The 24,416-nt window shown below is 46.7% G+C and overlaps 1 protein-coding gene across 7 annotated transcripts in view; it reads right to left on the bottom strand.

Annotated features, from left to right (window-relative positions):
• Positions 1-24,416, bottom strand: part of ABCA1 (ATP binding cassette subfamily A member 1) — a 340,473-nt gene that overhangs the window by 36,388 nt on the left and 279,669 nt on the right. For all 7 annotated transcript variants that reach the window (XM_061163510.1, XM_061163508.1, XM_061163513.1 and 4 more), the window contains 15 exons: positions 24,185-24,277; positions 19,322-19,562; positions 17,295-17,434; positions 16,842-16,958; positions 12,702-12,899; positions 11,723-11,928; positions 10,734-10,910; positions 8,957-9,179; positions 7,099-7,320; positions 5,856-6,060; positions 4,624-4,737; positions 3,761-3,932; positions 2,596-2,727; positions 1,589-1,731; positions 1,219-1,356 (listed from right to left, as the gene is read on the bottom strand). In XM_061163510.1, coding sequence (XP_061019493.1) covers positions 1,219-1,356; positions 1,589-1,731; positions 2,596-2,727; positions 3,761-3,932; positions 4,624-4,737; positions 5,856-6,060; positions 7,099-7,320; positions 8,957-9,179; positions 10,734-10,910; positions 11,723-11,928; positions 12,702-12,899; positions 16,842-16,958; positions 17,295-17,434; positions 19,322-19,562; positions 24,185-24,277 — 2,521 coding nt within the window. The remainder of the gene's footprint in view (positions 1-1,218; positions 1,357-1,588; positions 1,732-2,595; positions 2,728-3,760; positions 3,933-4,623; positions 4,738-5,855; positions 6,061-7,098; positions 7,321-8,956; positions 9,180-10,733; positions 10,911-11,722; positions 11,929-12,701; positions 12,900-16,841; positions 16,959-17,294; positions 17,435-19,321; positions 19,563-24,184; positions 24,278-24,416) is intronic.

The raw sequence follows: 24,416 nt of genomic DNA, 5'->3' as shown, positions 1-24,416 counted from the left end.
GAGGCTGGCCATCCTCACTGCTCACAGGGGCCGAAGCTACAGAAATAAGAGCCGGGGGACATCTGGGAGAAAGACCCGAAGGCTGTGTGCTTGTGACCCCCAGGCTGGTAATGTCGTGAGGACAGCTTCTGCATCCTCATAGAACAAAGGGCAGGAATGTTTATCTGGGAACTAGCTTCAGGCTAGCAGTGTGCTAGCTGGTCTATGCGCTAGTGTGCTAGGGCTCATTTAACTAAATCCTTCATAAGGCGGGCTTCCCTGGTGGCTCAGTTGGTAAAGATTCCACCTGCAATGTGGGAGACCTGGGTTTGATCCCTGGGTTGGGAAGATCCCCTGGAGAAGGGAATAGCTACCCACTCCTGAATCCTTGCCTGGAGAATTCTATGGACAGGGGAGCCTGGCAGGCTACAGTCCATGGGGTCGCAAACAGTAGACACAACTGAGCGACTTCCACTTTTCATAAGGTAGGAATTAACCACCATTATAGATAAAGACACTGAGGCAAGTATAAAGGCTTTTCCAAAGTCTGGGCCAACTTGAGCTGACTCCAAACCTGTGCGCCTTGTACCATACCATCCTATGTATCTCCTACCCTGGTGGCTCAGCAGTAAATAATCTATCTGCAATGCAGGAGCCCCAGGGAGATGCAGATTCAAGCCCTGGGTCAGAAAGATCCGCTGGAGGAGTACATGGCAACCCACTCCAGTATTCTTGCCTGGAGAATCCCAACAGATAGAGGAGCCTGGCAGGCTACAGTCCATGGGGTCACACAAACTGACTGCAGCTCTCCCATCCACTCAAGTGTTCCTCTACTTTGTCAACATGCAAGCACAGCGCACCACGTGGGGACACAAATACAGGATGACACAGCCTCGGCTCTCAGGAATCTGTCTGCAGGGGACCATGATTATACTAGGCAAGGGAAAGTTCTATGTTGGAGGGGGCCCAGGGGGCCCACAGAGGACGCCCTTTGTCCCCATTTCTCTCCTCCATGCAGGCCCCTAGGGATTGAAGTGCAAACTTGAAGTGTCTTGTAAACCAGGCCTCCTACTTGCAGACCAGGGCTGAGCTCAGAGTTCAGCTCCATATTCTCCTTGAGAAGCAATTCTGCTGCTCTAGCAGGAACAGCCCTGAGATACAGCCAGTCTTTGAGAGCCCTTCCCTCCCTTCCTTCCTTCCCCCTCCCAGCCCAGAACAGAGTAAATACACATCAGTGACCTTGTCGGTATTTCAGCAGCAGCTCCCATATCCCCCTGCGGGAGTAAGGGTCCACACCAGCTGTGGGCTCATCCAGAATGACAACCTTGGATCCCCCAACAAAGGCCAAGGCCACAGACAGCTTTCTCTGCATTCCACCTACGGCGAGAGGAGACAGGTCCCAGACCAGCCCAGTGAATGACGGCAGAGGGGGCAAGAGACAAGTGGAGGCACCCCCCTGGGGACAAGTCCTGGACACGTTTCTGACCCACCCTTCCCCTCCCTTGAAGCAGAGGACCCTAGGGCAACCATATTTCGTGTGTGTGTGTGTGTGTGTGTGTGTGTGTGTGTAGAAGGTGAGGTAGAGGAGGAAGGCAGCTTTGGGCCTCACCTGACAGCTGACTTGTTTTGCTTTTCAGTTTGCTTGGCGGCAAACCAACATCCAAGGCCATCTGCTCCATCTCAGCTTTCACGTGCTTCTCGGAGAGCCCTTTCAGGCGGGCGTAGAACCAAATGTGCTCCTCGACAGTCAGCCTGGGGACAGAGGGGCAGGTCACTCTGGGCCCCCAGGACACACAGAACACAGTGCCTCCTCACCCAGAACATGACAGGCACATTTTTCTTTCCCCACTTTTTTATTTTTTTAAGCTTTATCCATTTTTGCAAGATAATCTCCAGGAAGGATTCAAGGCCGAACCACAGTGAGCAGCCACATGAGCTGCTCGAGAAACAACACCAAAATTGTGACAGGTCACATCCACTCTATTCCCTGCAGGCCTGATGGCCACCCATCAGGCAGCAGCAGGTCCTCAGAGAGCCTTTCTCCATGGCCCACCAACCAAGGAGCTGCCTCAGCCTGGAGCAACTCCCTTGAACCTCAAAGGACCTCGGCCCTGACAGAAGAAGGACCCCTGTAGAGGACACAAGTCTGAGCTGCCCACTTAGATAAGAGTAAACCGGGACCCAGAAGGGGGTGCCCTTGCCCAAGGTCACAGAGCTCACGTCTCTGTCTGCTCACCACAGGGGCTCCCTGATTGCTGATGGGCAGGCTGAATGGGAGCAAAGTTCTGAGCAGGAAGCATGCAGCCCACATCCTGAGGGCCCAGGGTACCACCAGGTGAAAGCTGTGGCAGCCTCAGGGAGGGTGTGTGGGGAGAGACGGTTCCTTGCTCTAGAAGGACAGCAACAGATGGCACCATTTCCCCAGCCCCCATCCACCGGCTGGACCAATGTAACACCTCCCACCCCACAACTCACTTTTCTAAAACTGAAGGACAACCAAGTCTCAACATGTCCAGGAAGGTGAGGCCTGCCACCCCTAAAGGTGGTAAAAACGCTTAAGTCCAACTCTGCCCATCACTCCTGACACACCTCCATAGAGGGGCCGCTGGTACTCACATGTCGAACAGCACATTATGCTGGGGACAGACCCCCAGGTTCTGCCGGATGGTGCTCATCTCGGAGCGGATGTCTTTCCCTAGGATGTAGGCAGTGCCCGAGGTGGGAGGGAACAACCCAGTCAGGATGGACCTGAGGACAAAAATGTGAAAGTACAGGAGTCAGCGTTAGCACTCCTGCCCTGGAGACGCTCCATTCTAGGCTGCAGAGCCCGGGCGGAAAGCAGAGGCAGCAACCCTCCACCCTCTTTCCTTCCTAAGAGACCCCAAGGGACACTCACACAGCAAAGGACTCTTTGCCTCAGTGAACAGATAGGGGTGGGCCTATGTGTTGGAAATGGCAATTTCAGCACACGCATTTTTAACTAAAGAATCCAATTTGCAATGGGAAGTACAGCTTAAAACACACATTTTGTATGCCTAAAATCATGTTCGAGTTAAATGGACAAAGTAGAACCAATTATGTAAAGATGAAAATAATTTGTGTGTTAGGATTTTTTAGATTTTAAAGATTTTTAAAGATTTTCAGCAATGTTCACAATATATTAATTGTGCATTTAAAAAATACATAACAGGAAAAAGAAGTTACCTCCCCCACCACCAACATACCCTCTGAAATGGTTGATGGGCTACACTGAAAGCCTCTGAGGGTAACTCTGGTGTGTTTATGGCCCGTGTTCCCTTCTGAAACTGCTCATTATTAAGGTTCTTATAGGTCCCAGAGAAGGCAGTCTTACAGCCAGCTGCCCAGCTGTTCCTCACATCTGCTTAGAGACAGAGTTTCCAGAAATTGCTTTCTCCCTCCAACACAGCCTATCTTCCTTTTCACATCCTTGCCTCCCAATCCTGACCAAACCAGTCCCAAAGAAACCCTTTCTCAGATCTACCACAATGTCAGGTTCTAAAACACTGCAGAATTTTGAGAACCAAATGGGAAAGGTGATCAAAAGGTCCCCAGCCTATTTTGACCTGAAGAAATAGTATCTAGGAAAATCCAGCATTTGGAAAGCATTCTCGTGATAAGATGATATTTTTATACTCATCGACTCCTCATGCGCTCTGCCCTTGCCCTGGGCAAGCAACACAATGTCCTTAGGTATGAGTTTCTGACTATAGGAAAGAACCTTCCTGCAGCTGATTCTGAGAGAGCCACACCCGCTTCTTACATGGTGGTGGTCTTGCCAGCTCCATTGTGGCCCAGGAAGGAGGTGATCTGCCCCTCGTAGAAATTCAAGGCCAGGCCATCAACAGCCACCTTCATGCCATCTCGGTAAACCTTCATCAGGTTCTGAATGGACACACCTAGTTTCAGATGGGTGGGTTCCTCCTCCATGCAGACTGTGAGAAGACAGGACAAAATCAGCCCACAGAATACACTAACAAGTGGAAGGTCAAGATGCAGGGTCTTGTAATTTTACAACTGTCCTCTCTCCATGGCTATTTCTGGTTTCTCAGGCAAGCAGGCAACAAATCTTTAATTAGGGCCTTACTGGGCACTAGTGTTGGTGATCGGAATACAGTGAGAAAGGTGCAGAGAGGCTGGGGAAGAAGAGGAGAAATGGCAGGAGGAGCAGCTGGATCAGCGGGCAGGGGCGGGTGGTAAGGGATCTCATGAGCCATACCAAGGACGTCACATGTCACACTGGCGAGTGGGGGCAGGGCACAGAAGAGATCAGCAGAGGAGGGACTTCTGAAAGATTTAGGAAGCCATACTGAGCACAAAGTACGTGTATATGTGTGTGAGGGACAGGTGAAGGTGAAGGGAGAGATCAAAAGTCACTTTTTTTTTTAATGAAGCCAAGAAAGCAAAGGAAATGTCCCGTAGGAACTCAGAGAGAAACTCCCCCAGAAGTCAACAGCCCTGGACACAAATGCAGTCAAGAACTTGGAAAGGGGTACCTCATGTGATATCTCTGCCCCCAGGGGGGTTTTAGACTCTTCAGGGAGGGAGCCACTCCTTGCCTCCTCAAGGAGGGTCAGGAGGGGCACCAGCACGGCAGTCAGGGGGACGCAGGTGAGCAAAACTCACTTTCTGATGCTCCCTTCTGGTTGGAACCAGGGTGGCTCTTCTCATCACTTTCCTCGCCGAACCAGTAGGACTTAGTACAAGGAAAATACCAGGGCCTGGGGATTCCATACTGGCCTGAAAGCCAAGCACAGATGTGAGCCAAACTCTGTAACGCCCCAGCGACCCCCAGGTATCCCAGACACAGCTTCCTTGATGTCTCCCCCTGACACAGCTATTGGGAGACAGGACAGAACTGAATGGAGGTGGGGGAGGAGGGGCTGACATTTACTGAGCTCTACTATGCACGACAAAAACCCTGCACGTCTCTGAATCTTTCCAGCAACCCCAAGAGGCAGGTTATCATTCTCACTTTAGAGATGAGGAGACTGAGGGATTAGTGGCCCACTCAAGACCACTCAGCCAGTGAAGTGAAGGACTCAGAATCTGAATCCAGATCTGTACAACACAGAATTGCACATTCAGTGTGGGACATTCAGGTAGTTCAAGTAGGGATAGGTAATCAATATTTCATGGCCACTCCTTTGGAGAAAAATCAGAAAGTGAACCAGAAAGGGTTAAACCTCACTCTCTCAGAATTTGATCTTCTATGAAAATATATCCAAGGCAGGTCTCAGTCAAGAAGATTCATTAGGAAGTATAAAAATGAACTTTTATGACTTTTGATTAAAGCATAGGCAAGGGCTTAGCACCAATGTGTATCTTGTTATTCATAAGCTGTACTCAGGAAACAGAACCTCTGCTGGTGGTAACTCGGGGGATACAGAATTTGAGACCTGGTTCGGCTTGGGAGGGCTCTCCTGGGCAAGCTGACTCAGTGTAACCCACTTGGGTTTACCTCCCACATAACTCTTACCAGTTATGTGGCCACAGGTAAGTTATTTAACTTCTTTGTGTCATACACCTCTCATTCGCAAAAACTGGGTAGAAAGGTAACTCCCTCACAACAGTCTTATGAGTATTAAATTGAACCAAAGCATCATTTATAAGACACTGTGCAGGTGCCTGGCACATAGTGCTCAAGAAATAAGAGTCAGGTCAGTAGTAAAAGCTTTACTTTTAGCATCAGTAGCTTCTCCTTAGAGATAAATTGTTTGCCATAGGTCTAAAGCCCTAACCACTTTCCAAGGAGACCTGGGCCCTGCAGAAATTCCAGCACAAAGAGAGGAAAATGAGACGGTTAGAAATTTCTTTTTCTTGGATGAAGACAAAAGCAGTGTGGAAGTCCAGTGTACCTGGAAACACAGCCTCGATGTACCACGTCATCACCCCATAGAGGAAGGTGTCAAACAACATCATGGAGACGGAGGTGGTGAGGTTGAAGCCATCCTCCTTTGTGGGGCTCTCAAAGAGGTTGTCCCACTGTACCCCAATGCCCTGCTCCTCGAAAAGGGCGAAGTACTCACAGCCGAACCCAAAAGCCACAGGAGACATCAGGCTCTGTGTAAAAGAGGCAAAATTCATTCATCCATCTCCTTGTCTCTCATTTTCCTATCACTGCTAATGTAAATGCCACCTGGAGAAATGTGAATTTGCAAAATGGATCAATTACAAGATATGGAAATATTCATCTACAGAGTCCCTTCAGGGGAGTGGGCTCCTTGACAGCATATAAAGTGATTCTATTTATAAGCACTCATTATGCATACACATTTCAGAAATGCATATATGATGGCATATAAAACTTTTAGAATTTTATGCTTCTAAAGATGCCTCAAGGGCTCAGCAACTGTACCTTATACACACACATAGACACACACACACACACAGGCATTTTTCAGGGTCCTCTCAAGCTCCCTGCTCGGTCAGTGATGGGTTCAGTGTCATAGGAACCTGTCTGGGGCTGCTGATACCTAACGGGTCCAGACAGAAACACTTGGAGCATCTTATGGAAAACTCAGGTAACAACTCGCTCTTACAGGGACTTGCATACTTTCAAAGGCCTCTCCTCCTCTGTACAAAGGAAGGGAGTAAAGTCAGGGATTTGTGGAGCAATGGGGCACCTGTTCCTCAGTCATGAAGTTTAGAAAATATTACTTAAGTTAAACTCCATACTGGATACAAGGAAGATAAAGGTCCAGAACGAGCCAGCTCTGACCTCAAGAACTTTCAGTTCTATCTGTGGCTGTGACTTTGTGGTGAGCTTAACATGGCCAACAGAGCTGGGAGATAAAAGGCAGAACTGGCCTCTATGCTCTAAAGGCATTCCCCAGGGCCATTTACCCCCAGCTGGCCCATGGTGCAGTCTGGCTCCCTCAAAACTATCATTCGATTCAACTCAACCAGTGTTCACTCAAAGGCCTAAAGATAAACTACACAGTCCCTGCCTTCAAGGAACATACAATCTAGAATTGAGGGTTAAGTCCCCGTGGAGAAAGAATCTCTTAACTTCTGTTCTCAGCTTGGACTACGAAGCAGGGGTGAAATCCCAGGGGCGGCTGTGACTGCAGGTACTGCCGAAGGGCCAGAGCGACTCACCATGAAGATCTTGAGGGTAAAGCCCACGTAGTCTTGCCACGCCACGCACAGGACATACGGCAGGTATAGCATGAAGTAAATGATGCCCCCACAGGCGGCCGCCAGGTTGGCTCTGGAGAAGAGCGTGCTAATCAGGAAGCACTGCAGGATGGTCACCGTGGCGAACACACACAGAAAGACAAACACCACGCTGGGGTCGCTGTAGGGTAGCAGGTTTCCTAACTGGGAAGAAAGAGACCGAGTACAACTCTCAACAAGCAGTGATCCATGGGGAGCAGCCAGGGCTTACCCCTAGTCATCTTAAAGACAATATAGAGAAACTGCGCTGTTCATTTTTCTGCTGAGTGAACTGAAGTCTACAGAAGGGAAATGACCAGCCCAAGACCACACAGCAAAAGAATAGTAGAGTCAGAAACAGAACAAAGTCCAGGCTTGATATTCACCCAGGTTCATCTCAACAGACAGTTCTGTTCATTGTTTCGCCGAGAAATAATATCACCTTGTATAAGGACTATGAGCACCAAGAAAGAATTGCAGGAGATAGCATCCTACGTGACCCCTCTCTCTCTGAAAGCCAAGGATAATGGCCAGGCCATCCCCTGTGAGAACGTGCCATGGATTCTGGAGCCACACAACCATCCAAACTCTGTGGACCAGCCAAGTTTCTCCCAAGTAGTTGGTTCTGTTTCACAAGGACCTACGAACACACAATTGACAGAGCAGTTCACACCCACCAACCAAGGGACCCCCATCCTGGCCACAGAGCTCAGGTCTGGCAGTCAGATATCAAAACATGAGGGGGGGCTTGATTTCAGCAAGAACTGCTCTGCCATACTGCGGGTGACCTCAGGGAAGTCCTTAACCTTCCTTGGCCTCATTTCCTTGTATGTTAAATGGGTTACTTAGTGAGGACATCATAAGATAGCACATGCATGTGTTTTAAACAGTGTTTGGCAATCAGTAAGTGCTCACTTGTAATGATTAGTAGCTAGTATTCAATTTGTTAGTTTTTTTTTCCTTGGTACCCCTCTGCTTTTAACAACATTTATTTTTAAAAGACGTACTCTTTAATGAAACAATTGAGAAAAAATTGGCACGTAAATCTATTAATGTAAGGGGTGGACACAGAACTGCACTGTACAGAGTCCCCTTCATGGAAAGGCTTGCTGACTGGCTGTCAGCGGACAGCCTCAGGTGGCAACTGCTCTGGGTTTGTCCCAGTTGCATAAAGCTGCCCAGCTCCGGGGCGCATCTTTCTAGTTACTATTTGAGGGGCCTAAGACTATGGATTGTCAGAGAGGGAGGCCTTAGGGTAACCTAAAGGGCTGGACATTTTAACTCCATGGCCAGAGTGCCCAGGGGCTTAGCCATGCACCACACAGTTCAACTCCTGTCTCTGCTCAATCCTGCATCCTCTCCGTTCCTTGTATAGATATAGATCCCTAAGAAATAAACATACACCAAACTCTATCTCAGCCTCTGCTTCCAGAAAACCTTAACCTACAACAGTATCTATCCTTCTGATTGTGGCTTTTAGAAATTCTGGCAGAATGTATCTGGGAAAATGAGTAACTCTCAGATACCATCAGAAGCCATCGCCGAGCAGACAGCATGGTGCAGTTAAGCACATGCTCACCTAGGACATGAGACTCCTAGGTTCAGTCCGGCTTAGCTACTAACCACTGGGCAAGTTGCTGCCCTTCTCGGGGTCTCACCAAGTCTCATCACTTTTCCCAACTATAAAATGAAGGAATTGCAGGGACTGCACCTCTGACCCTATCCCTCCCAAAGAATCTGTGCTTTTCTTCTGAGCCGGTAGCCCGGGGAGCACAGGGAGGAGCCAGTGAAGCAGCCTTACTTTCAGGATGACCACCAGTAGGCCGGCGCTCACAAGCAGAGGGATGAGGCTACTGATGAACCAGCTGAACCAGAGGATACCGTTGTCCAGGCCCATGATGCGCATGGTCTCCTTCAGCCGCGCCTCCTTCTCGTACACAATGCCCTTGATGATCACAGCCACTGAGTAGATCCAGGCCAGCGTCATGAAGAGAGGCATGGACCGGCTCATGACCCGCAGGAAGCTGGAAGGGCAGGGAAGGATTAAAGGCAAGAGTGAGCCAGGCTCCTGGGCCAACAACTCTGGGCCTGCATGCAAGAGAAATCACCAGGACCAAGCCCGAGATGGGCAGACCTGTGCACCCTGACAGGAATGCTTTGCGAGTGGGGCAATGTAGTGATTAAAAACTATTAACAAAGTGATGCCTAAGTTCTTTGAGGGCTTGCTTTAGTAACTAGACATCAGAGGTCATTAAGCTAAATGTGATTTTAAGGTACTAAAACAAAGCCAACAAAACCAAACACCCAACTCATTGTCTCATGAAAGTTCAGCATCTTCAAGGTCATCTCATTATCAGCTTGCCTTGCACAACTGTTATAACAGATGGTGCAGAAACACACTTCGGGCAGCTCCTGTCAGTAACACTTCAGATTTTAGATTCCAAACGAGAAAATGAAATGCAGCGAAGTCAAAGGGACACAGAATCTAGACTCTGAAACTCAAGGTTCAAGTCTCAGCTTTACCACTTATGCACTTACAGGGTATGTCACAACAGACGTGTCCCCATCTTAATATGTTCTTTCTAGAGTAAAGCTTGGCTTGGGGGGGATCTTGGAAAAATCTTCCTTTGGAAAATACTGACTAATCTTTCTGAAAGTGAAAAATAAGATAAATCCAGGTGACCTGGAAAAGCTAGAATGAACCCTGCAAGTAAAAGGTGGTTCCATAAGAAGCTGGGAGAAATACAAGGAGAGTAACCCTGCTACTTCTGCAGTCTGATCTCTACACACACACAAACACCCACACACTCACTCTCACCCTCACCCTCACACAACAGAGAATGAAAGAGTTTCCAGAATTTGGAAGAGACATGATATACTTCAGATGCCTGCAATAACGACAACTCTGCCCATTCTTGCTCTCTCACAAGAAATCATGAGCCACAGAGCCACAGTCCCCACTTGGCAGCACAGGGACTAAGCACTAAAAGGTTATCTAAAAAGTCTAAGATAAAATGGACTTGTTCAGTTTTATTTGCATTGTTTGAAAATGTGGTTTACCACTTACTGAGAAGAAGAAGAAAAATTGATGTGAAGTCAGCTTTTCAAGGTCCGTAACACTGTACCTCTCTGTATTTGGGGGACATGGGGATGTGTGAATGTATTTGGCATGTGCTCGTCATGACACATTTTAAACTTGGAGATTGGGCCAATTTTGACCAAAAGGATAAGGTGTGAAAAATAAAAGTTCTGGTAACCATAGACCAGAAAGGAGTGAGAATTACTGGTGTGTGGTACATGTTGATGTGTGCCTGTGCCTCAAACTGTCAACTACCTACATCTAGCATCTTATTTCCTGAAATCTCCACACAACTTCAATAACAACTGTTTTGCAGTAGCCATAGTCTTGTTTTCATCAATTTTTTGACCAGTATCAACACACATATAAAATAAATTTAACCAAAGCATTCTGTTTCCTCTCTTGGCATGTGTGTGTGTGCATGCACGTGTGTGTACACACCCCACCTGGGGACAGTGCTAACCAGTTAAGTAAAGGCGGCAGCTGACTGGTAACTTACATGTCATCAACATAACAGGGGTAAGGCATCTGCTGCATGTACACGCCAGTTTTCTTCTCTGTGCCCGTCAGCACCCTGATGATTGCCTGCTCCACCACATCCTGCAAGTAAGCGAAGCCTCCCCAGACATACCGCATATCTTCAAAGGGGTCAGCCCGAGGACCAGGGTCCCAGTACCTTAAAACAAGCCACAGATGATTGAATATTCCTTAGAACCACACAACAAAAAATTCAATCACCCACAAGCCCACCACCACTACAGAGCCACTGTTTTTATTTCTGCATTGTACTTTGTGATCTCAGTGACGTGTGCGTGCATACTAAATTGCTTCAGTCTTGTCCGACTCTTAGGGATGCTATGGACTGTAGCCCACCAGGCTCCTCTGTCCATGGGATTCTCCAGGCAAGAGTACTGGAGTGGGTTGCCGTGCCCTCCTCTAGGGGATCTTCCCGACCCAGGGATTGAACCTGTGTCTCTTAATGTCTCCTGTACTGGCAGGTGGGTAATTTACCACTAGCGCCACCTGGGAAGCCCTCAGTGATGTGTACATGTTTTTAAATAGATACAATCGGAATAAGCAAACCACTTGTTGGTTTGGTTTTCTTCCCCCCCGCATTGTTCCCTAACACTACTACAAGTGGACGTGTCAAAATTCACTTCATCATTTTTTATCTTGGTTATTTGCCCCCTTTTATAGAAATGGATAGCATTAGCGCAGGGAACCTAATGTCTTTTTCCTTCTTTCTTTGTTCCAGTTGATTTAATTCCTTCTGACTAATTCCCTTAAATGGAAATGTGAAAAGAAAAGACAAGGATATTTTATGACCTTTGAAACAGGTGTCTCCACCATGAATGTGCCAGTGACACCAAAATCATGCCACTTGTTTATCTTTGTTTGAAATTCTTACAAAATTATTAAAGGACCTCCCGTCACACTAGCTGCTCCTGACTTCTCTAAGACTGGCTGGTACAATGCGATTCCACTTACCCGTCCTTGATCTTATTCGTCCTCTCCACATTGTCGATGTCCATCCGGATCTTGTACTTGACATGATGTGGTAACTCGACACTGCCGGGAGCGATTCCAGTGAACACGACGCCAGCCCAGAACTTGCGCTCATCCAAGAGTTCCATGGACTTGTTGATGAGCAGAACCTCTGTCGCTACTGGTTCTAGCTTGTTCAGGTTGACACACTAAAGGAAGAACAACCACCGTGAGCATGCTGACGGCCAGGAAAATGAGCAGTGGCCAAGGCAGCGTCTACACTAAGAGAGAAGCGCTAAGTGCGTGTCTTTTTTAATCCGCATCCTCTCACATCATTCTCCAATATTCGATTGAAAATGGATTACCTGGGTTTTCACCTTAGCAATTTAAGAGAAATGTTGAATGTATTTTAGAGATAAGTTACTCATACTGATTTTTGTGGAGGGAAAGGGATTTCAACAATGATCAGGCCTCATTTCCTTCTGTTTTCTTAGTAATTCTGAGTCATAACAACTAATCAAACAGACCAAAAAAAATTTCATGTGTCCCTATTGAGTCACATCATTTTTAGGACTCAAATTTTTTAAATGTAATCAGTCCTGTTAGATTTTACGTAAGTTTCGTAAGAAATGCTTTTTTAAGGGAATGCTTTGCTGCCATTAGGTAGCTGGATATCAAAACAGGAAAAACTAGAAGACAGAGATAGAGATATTCTTGAGTCAGACAGAATAAAGCTAGAAGTCAGGTCTGTTTCTGTCTGTCTGTCTCATTCATTCAACTAACATTTTTTTGAGTGCCTTTTCATACACCACCTGTATTTTTAAATGTCTTTTCATACACAACATGTATTAGGTTGGAGGGATGCTACTGTAAATAAGACTACACAAAATTTCTAAACTTTACTCCAGTCTGAATCTTATTGCATCATCTCAGAGAAAGAAGCCAAAGCCTTTTCTAAATGGTCCATGGAACAGTTCCTCACCTCCATGAAACGAGAGATGGTCTGGATTGCCTGGTTGGTCTCATTGAAGGCTTCTCTCCAGGTGTACACGGAGCCATTGGTGGACTGCACATCCTCTGGGTGTTTGGCCAGAAATGCCACGATATCTTTGGCCTTCCAGTCTAAGCCTTCCAATCGCTGTTCCCAAAAGTCATCATTGCCTCTGCTGTCCAACAGTGTCTGCCAGTCCAATGACAAAGTACAACTAAGTCTTGATGAGTGCTTTATGATTTACAAAACTCTTTCACATACCATTGTCATTTTTTTATCTTTGCAAAAACTGTGAGGTAGGTAACAGTGTTTCTATTTTACAGGTGAGACCACTGAGGCTGAAAAAAATACCTTTTTACCAAGGATGAGTCATACACTAATAGGCATGGAGGTGACCAGTCAATGTCAGTCCAGTCTGAATCTAGTTTCCAGTACAGCTTAACAGTAAATGCTATTAACTACAGTAATAACAATAATCATACTTGTACTCTACACAATTACTGTTGGATTAAACACTTTACCTCATACAACTTCATAAGGAAGGCATGTCTAATAGTTTCCATTTCACAGATGAGAAAACAGGTTCATAGAAGTTAAGTCCCTAACCATAAGGTCACACAGCCAATAAGCAACAAAGCCAGGATATGAGACATGGGCTCTCAGATTCTATTGCACCTTCCCCCTGCATTATATCATCTTCTTCTTTTGAGAGCCAGGCTGACAACTCCTCGTAAAGACCCTAATTTCTAGACTGAATTAAGACAAACCTGTTTAGCTTAGAGAAAGAATGCTGCTGTTAAACCAAGTGAAACCTGATCTTTCCCAGTTACCGGATGCATGGGTCATGATGAAAAGGAGGCCTATCTTCCCTTTCTTTTCCCTTAGCAGGCTGGCTCTCCACATGGGTCAATATGGAAGAGCAGGAAAATCAATCAGGCGCTCAACCAGGAGGTGCAGAGGACCGGGGCAGAGGCCTGCAAAGATATGCTGCCAGAAAAGTGGGTCTGTTTCAACCTCAGCTCATGGAAAAGAGAATCAGCCACAACTCCTGTCATACCTTCAAGAAGGCAGATGAAACTCTGACTCTACTGAAGTGGAATCTCTAAAGGTCAAACTCTGCTATTCTTAAAATTAGTCTCATTTCTACTAACATTATAAGCTTTTCCCCATGTGGCTTCATATTTATTATTTTAATGGGAGCATAATAGTTTTTATAGGGCATATAAACTATAACTTCATTAACTATTCCCATACTGTGAAACATTTAGTCTATTTCTAATTTTTCACAAAAAAACAATTATTATAGCAACAACATTCTGTTTCGTAGGGTGTCTTCTTTCTTTAAAATTATTTCTGTATGGGATACATCCCTGAGGGTGTGTGGAATGGAAGTACACGGGATAGCACACTTTTTATGGTTCTTACAATTTTCATTCCAAATTGCTTTCCTATAGGGAATAACAAATTATATTGTCATCAGTTAGGATATGTATTTTTATTAACATAATAGATACAAAATGGTATCTCACAAAGGTGCACAGGGGAATGGGTTAGTGATTCTGAAATGATTTTATTTGAGACTTGACCTGAACAAATAAAGCCTGAGAGAAAACACGCAGTATTTGAGGCGAGGTCTGCCCCGCCCAGTGCAGCTTCTGAGCAATACAGCCAAGGAGAGCAGCAAGGCCTGAGAGATGTACCCAGTGGGATCACTGACTACATGATTCTAGGGTATGAAGATCACCCTCAGGAGCAGTGTCCATGCAGAGGCTGGAGGTGAAGGAAACAAATAGCAGCTCAGAAAGAACAGTTGAGTATCAACGGGTTCCATGACTCAACAAAGAAGTGTCTCTAGATCTGCGGGTGCCTCTGTCTGGATAGAACAGGTGCAGACAGTGCCAGACACAGCAGAAGATAAGAGCTATCATGGAGTAGAGGGGTGGTTGCCGGGGGGCTGGGGAAACACAGAGGTCAAAGGGTATGATGTTCCCATTATTAGATCTGAGGATTTAATGTATAGCATGGTGACCCTAGTTAATGATACCATCCTGTACACTTACACTCGTTAAGAGGTAACTAGGTGAAGGAAGGGACATGTTACTTAGCTCCAATGTGGTGATCATTTCACAGCGTACACATATATCAAAACACCAAGTTGTATACATTAAATACATCCACTTTTAATTTGTCAATTGCACCTCAATAAAGTTGAAAAAAAAAGAGCTACCCCAACAGAACCAGAAGTCTCAGGCACTGACACATGTACCAGATGTGTGGCTGCAGGGGGTGCAGAGGACGGAGAAGTCCAAGCTTATGGAGTGAAATAAACACTCCTTAGTAGAGAAAAGAAAGCAGTTAGAGGAAGCTCCTTCAACTTCCACCCACAGGCTGATGAGTCCCTAACTGGTGTCTCCAGCCTAACCAACCAGTTACACTCCAAGCCCTAATATCCCCTGACTTGTTGGACGTCCCTACCATCCATCAGCTAGAAATTAAGAATCACCCTGAAACTACCCTCTCTTTCACTCCTCCACAACCAATCAGTCTCCAGGTTTTACCCCACCAGTGAGCCTCTGCCCTGGTCTCTGCCTTCCATCTTTCCTCTCTTCAACTCACCTGTCAAACCAGAGTAATGTATACATTGCCAAAAACCCTTCCATGGGTTTGGTAATGGTGTGTGAGAGAGCTTCAAGTAAAAGTCCTTGGCTTGACACCCAAGGCCCTCTCTACCACACACCATGCCTTTCTCCCCAGCCACAGCTCCTACATTTCCTGTTGCACATCCTGGGCTCTCCAGCAGTATTCCCAATGAATGCCACGGCCATGTTGACAAGGGTCTCATCCCACAAGAACTGGCAGCCTGTGACCTGCTGGAGCATCCAAGTCAAACCCTCTATTTAAGAACAGGGGAAGCATCTATCTGCCTACAAACTAAAATTCATGGAGTTCCTTCAATATGGCCCCTCATTACCCTCTGAGGCTCGGAAGGAGAGAAGTCCAACAAGAAGGAATGTAGATTCTAAGGAGAGGACCAGAAGAAGATGTCTGAGACCACAGCAAGATCTATGACACTGTTTGTGGCTGGACCACATGAATCTCTTTTGGAGGAGAGACTGGAGCCCAACAGAGACCATCCTTGATGGGTATAAGTTGTTGTTGTTGTTATTAGTCAGGAATTATTCACTCAATCCATACAAATTATTGTTCATGCTTCCCTGACGAAAGTCCCTTTGTTTTTAAAGCCTCCCAATTTAAGAATTAAATTGCAGGACCAGTACAACAAAGATGACTCAGCTTTCCCATCACTGGAAGGCCCCCAGGGTATGGTCCCTCCTAGGGCATCTTGGGAGGGTCCTCAGCCTGTGAGAGTACCTCTCAGGGTAGATATACCACCCATAACACCCAGCTGCCCTTCTGATCAATGACGTGTCAAGACAAGAAACCTGGCAAAATCCATTTGCGCTTCTTAATAGCAGCAGGAACAAAAGGAAGAAGCCTCTCTCACCATGGAGACAGGAAATAGTCTAATGATTCTCTGACTCAGCCCAAGGCAGGATGATGTGATTAAATGGCACTCAGACTCAAGCAAAGGAGACATTTCATTCTTGCTCAGACTCCTCCACTTCTGAATCCAATTGTCTTTAGAGCACTTATCCCTTTTCAAGTGGTTCTGAAGCACTAAGTGAAATTCCCCTCCGCGTAGTAACAGCGGCTCCTCACTCACACGGCGCCTTAGGGAGCAAGTATCTGTGATGAGTCTGCAGGTCAGAATAGGCTTTTGCTCTCACACCTCTGTCCAAGACCTACCAGGACCCAGTAGGGCTGAGTAAGGCACTGTGGCTCTACAGCCAGAAAACAGTCAAAGTCTTGTAATCACCAAACTCTTCCTCCAAATACCAGTCTTAAGTTTCTTGGAACTCTGATTTTGACTATCAGACGCCTTGATGCTGATGTGCATGAGATGGTATGGTCTGTGCAGCATCACCTGTACCTCTGCCAAATGACCGCCCTGGGGCTTGAGCAGTGCTCAGTCCCTCTGTACTGGGTTCAATGTAAATAACTCTCCTCTCAGTCTCTTCTTGGGAAGTAAAGAGCATCAAGCAGGCACACAGTAATCAGAGAGACACTCACCCGGACAAGGTCCATTTCTGAGCTGCTCTCCATAAAGGTCCAGATCTTGGGGCTGAGCTCTTGCCACATGCCTTCTAGATCATGAAACACAGCCAGTTCCTGGAAGGTCTTATTCACCTGGAATCAACCAGGAAGCCAGGAGCAGCAAAAAATAGAAGAGGGGCAGAGACATGAGAAACTCAGCTACTCCCTGAAAAGACACTCCATCACAGAAGCCCTTTTCCTGTCCTTCCCATCCCCAAGAAGTGCCTGCCTGCAATGGGGATTCAAACACCCAAGACTGGAGAGCTGGCCCTCAACAGTCAGCAGGGACCTAGGTCAGACGGGAGGTCCTCATTCTTTGGAAATCCCAGAAAAGTATACTCAATATACTCCATCTGAAGCCACCTTTACATTTTTGTTCTTAATTCTAGGAAGAGTCTGTTGAGGGCCTCTCGGGCCCAGGTGGCCTACCTCAGTCATAAGCTGCCTTGTGACCGGAGTGTCAGGTGTATACAGGATCTTTCCAACAAGCAGGGGCTTGAGAGCTTTCCATATGATGCGGGAAAGAGGACTGGACTCCAGATTCTTCATCAAATCATTGCAATAAGGAGCTGTGAAAAGAATGAAACGCAAATATTTGTATGCATGGTCATATATTTGTAAAAACTAACAAAAGCTTTAGAACCAGCTGGTCAGTCATAAGTTTAAATTTCAGCCCTGCCACTTAATGGTTATGTAACAACTTCAGATTTGTGCCTCAGTTGACTCCTTTGTAAAATTAAAGTTAATGACATCTACTTAGCAGAGATGTGGAGAGGATTAACTGAGATGATATCGGTGGAGCCCCTAGAACAATGCTGGATAAATAAACAAAGTTTATTTTAACACTGATGATGTCACAACTGAGACAATATAGAAAAATACTTTTTACTATGCACAAGCCTAGAGTTGTAACTCTAGATGACTTAACGCCAGCCTTCAACACTTTGTTTCCACTGGAAACAGAGGGTTGAATTTCAGACTTTAGTTTTCAAGCAGAAATAGAAAATCTCCCTTCAATTACTAAGTCTCATAACAAGTACCTGTAATAAATGTAATGAATATCCCAAAGTGAAAAATCCAAAGTCATAATAGATAATAAGGTCTGATTATCCAGAAAGATTCCCAAATTTTTAAAAAATTTCACTCTGGGTTCTTTTAGATTCCAAGTATCCTCTACATGCTGCAAAGCTAATATTTAAAAACAAAAAAGAGGACCTGCTCACAGTTGTAGCTGTTGTGAAAATGAAGGCTCCCTCAGGTTGACTTACAAAGTGAGGGAACAGAGGGGATGGCATTTCAGAAAACTGCTTACAGCACCCTTCCCTTCAGGCTCACAAAGCAACCTGCCACGGCTGGAGTGCTTCACTCCAGAGAAGAATAAAAGGTTCTTATGTTACAGTAACGCACTAAAAGCCACCTCACTCAGTGTCTGAAAGACACACCTGCGGTTAGAAATGGAGAAAGGCTTACTTGCATCATGTTTTCAAGGAAAACGATGCCACTGTCTACAGCTGTAACACCGGCTCCTCGCTGCCTCAGGCACAGGACACACATCCCCACAAAACTGCCCAAGCGTGGGGAGCAAATATGGTGTAACAATAACAAATAAGGTGTCTCTAATGACACCTTGTAGCTAAGAACTAAAAACAAACAGCAGATCAAATGCCCAAGTCTGACGGCACACACATCACCATGAACAGGTATTCTGGAGGTCATGTGTTTATGGACAAAAAGCATGGAGCCAGGCAGACCTGGTTTAATCTGGGTTCTTGCAGATTAGCTACAGTGTGAATTTGACCAAGTCACTGAACCTCTCCAAGACTAGAAAATGTGGGGCTATAAAACCTTCCTTGCAAGGAATTCCCTGCCAGAGGTCAAGGTTCCATCCCTGGTTGGGGAACTAAGATCTCACAAGCTGTGGTCCCACTCAGCCAAAAAAAGAAAAAAAACAAAAAACCTTCCTTGCAGGGTTACCATAAGGGTTAAATGAGTTAACTTTAAAAAAAAAAAAATGCAAAGGACATAGGAAATGTTCCCTAAATGCTATCTTTCATTATTGCTGTTATTGTTAAGTTTTTCTTATAAAGCATATCTCAAGGAGAGCAGGGGGAAAAGGAAAGGGAGATAGGGAGAATGAGAAGAACTTTGATTACTCTGGGAACCACCTGAAGACATACCCCAGAAAACTGGAGAGAGTGACATTCAATCATCCATTCACTTGATAAAAACACTGTATGCCTGGGATGTGCCAGGCCCCAGTCACACAAGTAGGGACAGTTTGCTGATGAGAAGAAGATTTGCTCCTCTAGGAGGTCTGTCTGGGTGGCAAACAGACATGTAAACAAGAACCCAGCTGCAATGTAGGATGAGGGTAAGCACGAGAGATGGGGCCCAGAGGGCTGAGTCTGGGACGGAGGTGGCGCCAGGGCCCGGCGCCAGGGCCCGGCCCAACTCACATGAAGAGTTGTCGTAGAAGGTGCCGGCGTCGTCTTCCGTGCCGTTGCCCCCGAAGAGGGCTTTGTAGTTGTTGTCCTCGTACCAGTTCAGGGACTTGATCTTCAGGCCCCCGCCCTCGGGATGGCCGCAGATGATGCGGGACACAGCCTGGTAGATCTGGGTGGAGGAGCCAGAGTTGTTCATGTTGGTCAGAAACAACACCTCCTGCCGCATGTCACTCCAGCTCCTCATGCTGAATAGCTGGGGGAGGGAGCAGGCGGAAAAGGAAAAAGAGGGGGGAAGGTTGAAGACACAGGTTAGTTTCTTCACCTCTACAAAGCCTTACACCTCTACAAAGAAACAGGTTAGTTTCTTCACCTCTACAAAGTCTTATCCCAGAACGTAACTTGTCTGACGTCGCCTTTCAGAAGCCTTGTGATGGGGACCGCCAGAGCCACGCTACCCCTCTGTGGTTAGAGGGACTGGTGTCATCTGAGAGACTGTTTGAGATGCAGATTCTGGTCTATCTAGAGTTCAAATCTACTTTGTCACCAGGTGCCCAGGTGATTCCCATACACATTAAAGACTGAAGTACAGCCTAGAAGTTGGTGGAGCCCCTGGTGAGGGGCTTTATCTCATTCAGATTATCATCGGGTTTACAGAAGAGGATGCTTTCCTTGAAGAATTATGTGTTCACATGTGTACATCAGGAACCGCTCACCTCCTCGGTCATGGCCTCATTTCTAAAACACCTCAAACTTCAGGGTGGAAACTGAGGTACCCTCTGCCCCTTGGCGGAAAAAGCACTGTGTGTGAAATCCCCACCCTCATCTCAGCTAAGCGCCAGGCACTGGGAAGGAGCACACGATGGGAGCTCGACTTGGAATCCCAGCCACATCCTCACTGGCTCACAACCTTTGGAAAGTCACTTCTCTGAGGGCCCCACTTCTGATCAAGACGATGAAGCTAAAACAGAGTGTGGCGAGAACATCACACAATATCTGCTCTCCAAGAGGGCCCTGCACAGACCAGCCCCTGCCTGAAAGAGGCAGAGGCCGCAGGCAGCCGGGGACTGAGTCTGGGACTTACATGTGACCAGTGCTTTGTCTCACACACAAATGTACTCCAGCACCACGTGGATGTCTTGGCCCAGTGGCTCTTATGATTAACTATTCACCGAGCACTTTGTATTTCCACACGTTTCACAATGCGTCATTGATACACCCTTCCATTCCCTGCCCTGTCACTGCGTGCCCAGGCTGAGGTGTGGCAGCAGAGGGGAGGGGTTGCGGGACGCCACTCTTGCTCTGGAGGCAGTCTAGGCTCAGACTCCACGACCCGGTTTTCTCTCTCACAGAGCCCGCTGATCCCTGTGAGTGAGAAGGTCCTGGGTGCCACAGACCCTGCCTCTGCCTTCAGCCTGCAAAGGGGAACCAGGTGCTCCGGGGGTGGTCAGAGGTCACAAAGACTCTCCGCTCCAGAGAGGGAGGCTTTGACACCCAGAAAACACAATTAGGTGGCCAGCTTTTCCTGACTTTATCTTCTGAGGTATACAGACAGGGAGGGGGATAGGCAGTCAGGCTCTCTTTCCTTTTGCTGGTGAGTGCAACAGCCCTAGAGATTTTTGAAGGACAGCACAAAAGCCACTCACTTCTCTTTCTCCTCACCACCATCCTGCCATCTCCCGATCGAAAGGACAAATCTCTTCCCACAGAAAGTCAGCACATCGTTGGATAGAAGCACTGTAAGCAACTGAGTTATTCCAAATTCTTGGCTCTTCCCAGAACCTGCCTTAGGGGCAGACTCCTACGTGTTCTAACTTCAGCTCCTGCCCCAAACCTCCCCCATGAAGTGCTTCCCACCACAGGGAAGGCAGCCGCTCAGCCTCCAACCCACAGATGGTGGCATCTGATCATCGTCTATGGAGCGAATGAACTACTGAGGCTTTCTCAATCCACTGCCATGGCTTTCTCCTGCCCTTGCCCCATCACAGTCTCTTCTCAGCCTAACACTGGAATGGTAAAAGACTCTCTTCCTCTCAGTCACACCAGACACCCCTGATCCAGACCCTCCAGTGGCCTCCCATCTTACTCCGTGTAAATGCAGCCTTACCAGGTCTGCACGGCACTCGGCTCCTGCTCTAACCTCATCTCCGACTCCCCTCTCACTTGCTCTCTGTTCTGGCCACACGGGCCTCCTCCCTGGTCTTCACATCTCTTGATCATGCCCCACATCAGTGTTCGGATCTGCGGTTCCTCCTGCTTGCCGTGGAGGCCCTGCGGTCATTTCCTTCACGTTCAGATGTCACCTGACTAGGCAGGACTCCATGAATCACCCTCCCCTTTATCCCTCCATCCCTCTTAAGCAGCTTCGTTTCCCTTCACTGCAGGCAGCCCTGCTGTCCCATTGTACACGGACCGGTCACGGCAGTCCCACAACAGAGAAGCGAGTGTGCTCACTGCGGAGTCCCCAGCACCCAGCTGTGCCAGCGTCCTGGCGGGTGTGGGCAGACAACCAAACGCTGCTCCCTACCCTGCCTCCCCAGGCTCACCTTCCAGAAGTGAGGCTCAAGCCCACTTTCACCCCTCTGGCTCTGAAAGTCCCCATTCCCTCACAACTGCCAGCCCTGTGAGTCCAGTTTCTTTCTCTGAATAGCCTCCTTCCGACTCAATTCCAGTTACCATGAGGGTCCAAACAAAAAGTGCTAAAGCTGCAAGAATGTGGGCTTTGGAGGCCAACCATCCTGGGTTCAGATCCCAGTCTTGCCAATTAACCTACTAGGCGACGGTGGGCACACTGGCTTTCCTGAGCCTCAGCGTCACTGTGCAATAGGCACAGTGGGCCTCATCACATTTGTCATGTGGATCACACAAGGAAGCCGGGGGAAGCTGCAGGGAACATGGCAGCTTGCCTCCCTTTTCCTTTCAAGGGTTGTGCTTCAGTCAAAACAACCAACTTTCTTTCCAAACACCGAACAGATCAACAAGTGCACTTATTTATTTATCTTCTCCCATTTGTCCCAGAGAAACTCTTAGATAATGAGTCACTGGTGGCAAAAGTAACCTGACTTTTGACAAGTCAAAAACACTTGACTCAGTGTTCCACTGAGAGGAGCGGATGGCAGGACCAGGGAATAAGCAGGACTCAAGGAAGCAGCTGCCAAGAAAAATGTATATTGTTCAGCTGGAGCGTTTCTACCATGTCAGCAACAGAACATCACATGCTTTCAATTATTTTTTAACCCTAGACAAAAGGCAGGCCAGTGATGTAAGAGGAAACAGCTATTAACCAGACCCTGAGTTTAGAGGCAGCTTCAATGTTAGATCCCTGCTCTGCCTTTGCTAGGGCTGGCAGAGAGCACAGGCAAGTCACTGTCAGCTAACGGGACTCAAGAGAGACGGCAATGGACTTGCAGGGCAGCTTCTGCTTCTCACGCTGCCTCCTGGAAGAACCCCAGGAGACCCAACTTCTCCACCTACAGAGAGGTCAGCAGCATTCATAACCAGAGTAACAGATGGCAGCCTGGAAGAGGGCTTCTCCTTCTGAAAGCCAGTCCTCTTCAATCAGGCACACAGCAGCAGGATTGAAAAAGAACAGAATCAAAAGTGACATACTAGGTAACATGTTGACAGAGCTGAATCTCGGTGCTTTCTGTACTTCCTGAACATTTTGCATTTTCCTTTGTGAATATACAACACTTTATTCTTGCTGTTGTTGTTGTTCAGTCGCTAAGTCATGTCCAACTCGTTGCGGCCCCATGAACTCCAGCATGCCAGGCTTTTCTGTCCATTACTATCTCCCTGAGTTTGCTCAAACTCATGTCCATTGAATCAGTGATGCCATCCAACCATCTCATCCTCTGTCGCCCCCTTCTCCTGCTACCCTCAATCTTTCCCAGCATCAGGGTCTTTTCCAATGAGTCAGCTCTTTGCATCAGGTGGCCAAAGTATTCTAAGTATTTATTCATAGAAGACATAAAGTGAGCTTTGATATTTGAGAAAAATCATACAAACACCAAAAAATGAGTTAAAGAAGCAGTTCATAATAAGGCTGGACCAAGTCTGAGAAAATTTTGCCACAAATTATTCCCAATATCTTATATATATATTAAGGCCTATGTGGTTTCTGACTATCACTCCCTGGCTCAGCTCTCTACACAATAGGCTCCAGACCATTGGTTCCTCTTTTCCAAGTCTACTCTGAAACAAGGCTGAGTGTCAGAAAGGCAAGCACATGCTGACTGGGAGGCAGAGAAGTGCTTAACTGCTAATTTTGTAAGTCAGGCCCTCTGATCTTATGACAAAGGTGATTCTGCTAAGTAGGAAGTTAGGTAATTCTAATACAGTTGTAAACATGTGGACCCGAAAAGCAACCTCAACATTTATCAGGAGACTCTATTCCCAAAGTTGAACTCAGGGGCTATAAGTTCACAAGGCAAAGATCCAAATTAGGGGTACCAGGTTCTCCCCTTCAGTTAGTAAACAAACGTTCTGGTAAAAAGACTGTCCAGCTTTAATACTGAAGAAGAAATAAGGAGAGGTTGCTGTAAGACAAACACACTACATGGAGGATGAGGAGGAATCATCTCCTCTACTAATGAGTCATTAACTCGGGACCAGGAGTAACAATCGGAGAAAGTCCTAGGCTAGACATCAGGCCTTTAGCTACTAGCTAACTAACCCTGAGACATCCATGAGTCTTGGTTTCTTCATCTTTAAAGTAAGGAGATCAAACCAAGTAATTTTAAGATCACAGGTGCTTCTAAAGTTGATTTTATATTTTTTATGACATTCATATCAAATGGACTCTCTGAACCAAATTTAGGGTGTAAAAAAAGTCATAGTGGTTGGTCTGCCCATTCGGACTGAAAAGATATGACTTACCTCTTGGGCCAGATTCCCAAGACTATCCAGCAAAGCTTTTGTGGCTTCAGCCAGCTCCTCACTCGGGAAGAGAGATGTAGAGTTTAGTTTTGTCTGCAATGAGAAATAAATAAATAACTGTTTCTAAATTCAATGTAAACCTTAAATCTCTATTTAAAAATAAACAAGTTGATTAAAACTATTCATAATCTTCAATTTGAAACACAAGAAACCCAATCCGAACCAAAATAAG

This window comes from Dama dama, chromosome 16 (genome assembly GCF_033118175.1).
Source record: "Dama dama isolate Ldn47 chromosome 16, ASM3311817v1, whole genome shotgun sequence".
NCBI classification, from domain to species: domain Eukaryota; kingdom Metazoa; phylum Chordata; class Mammalia; order Artiodactyla; family Cervidae; genus Dama; species Dama dama.
Note: the sequence above shows the minus strand (reverse complement) of the source record. Positions and strands in the feature narration are given on the sequence as shown.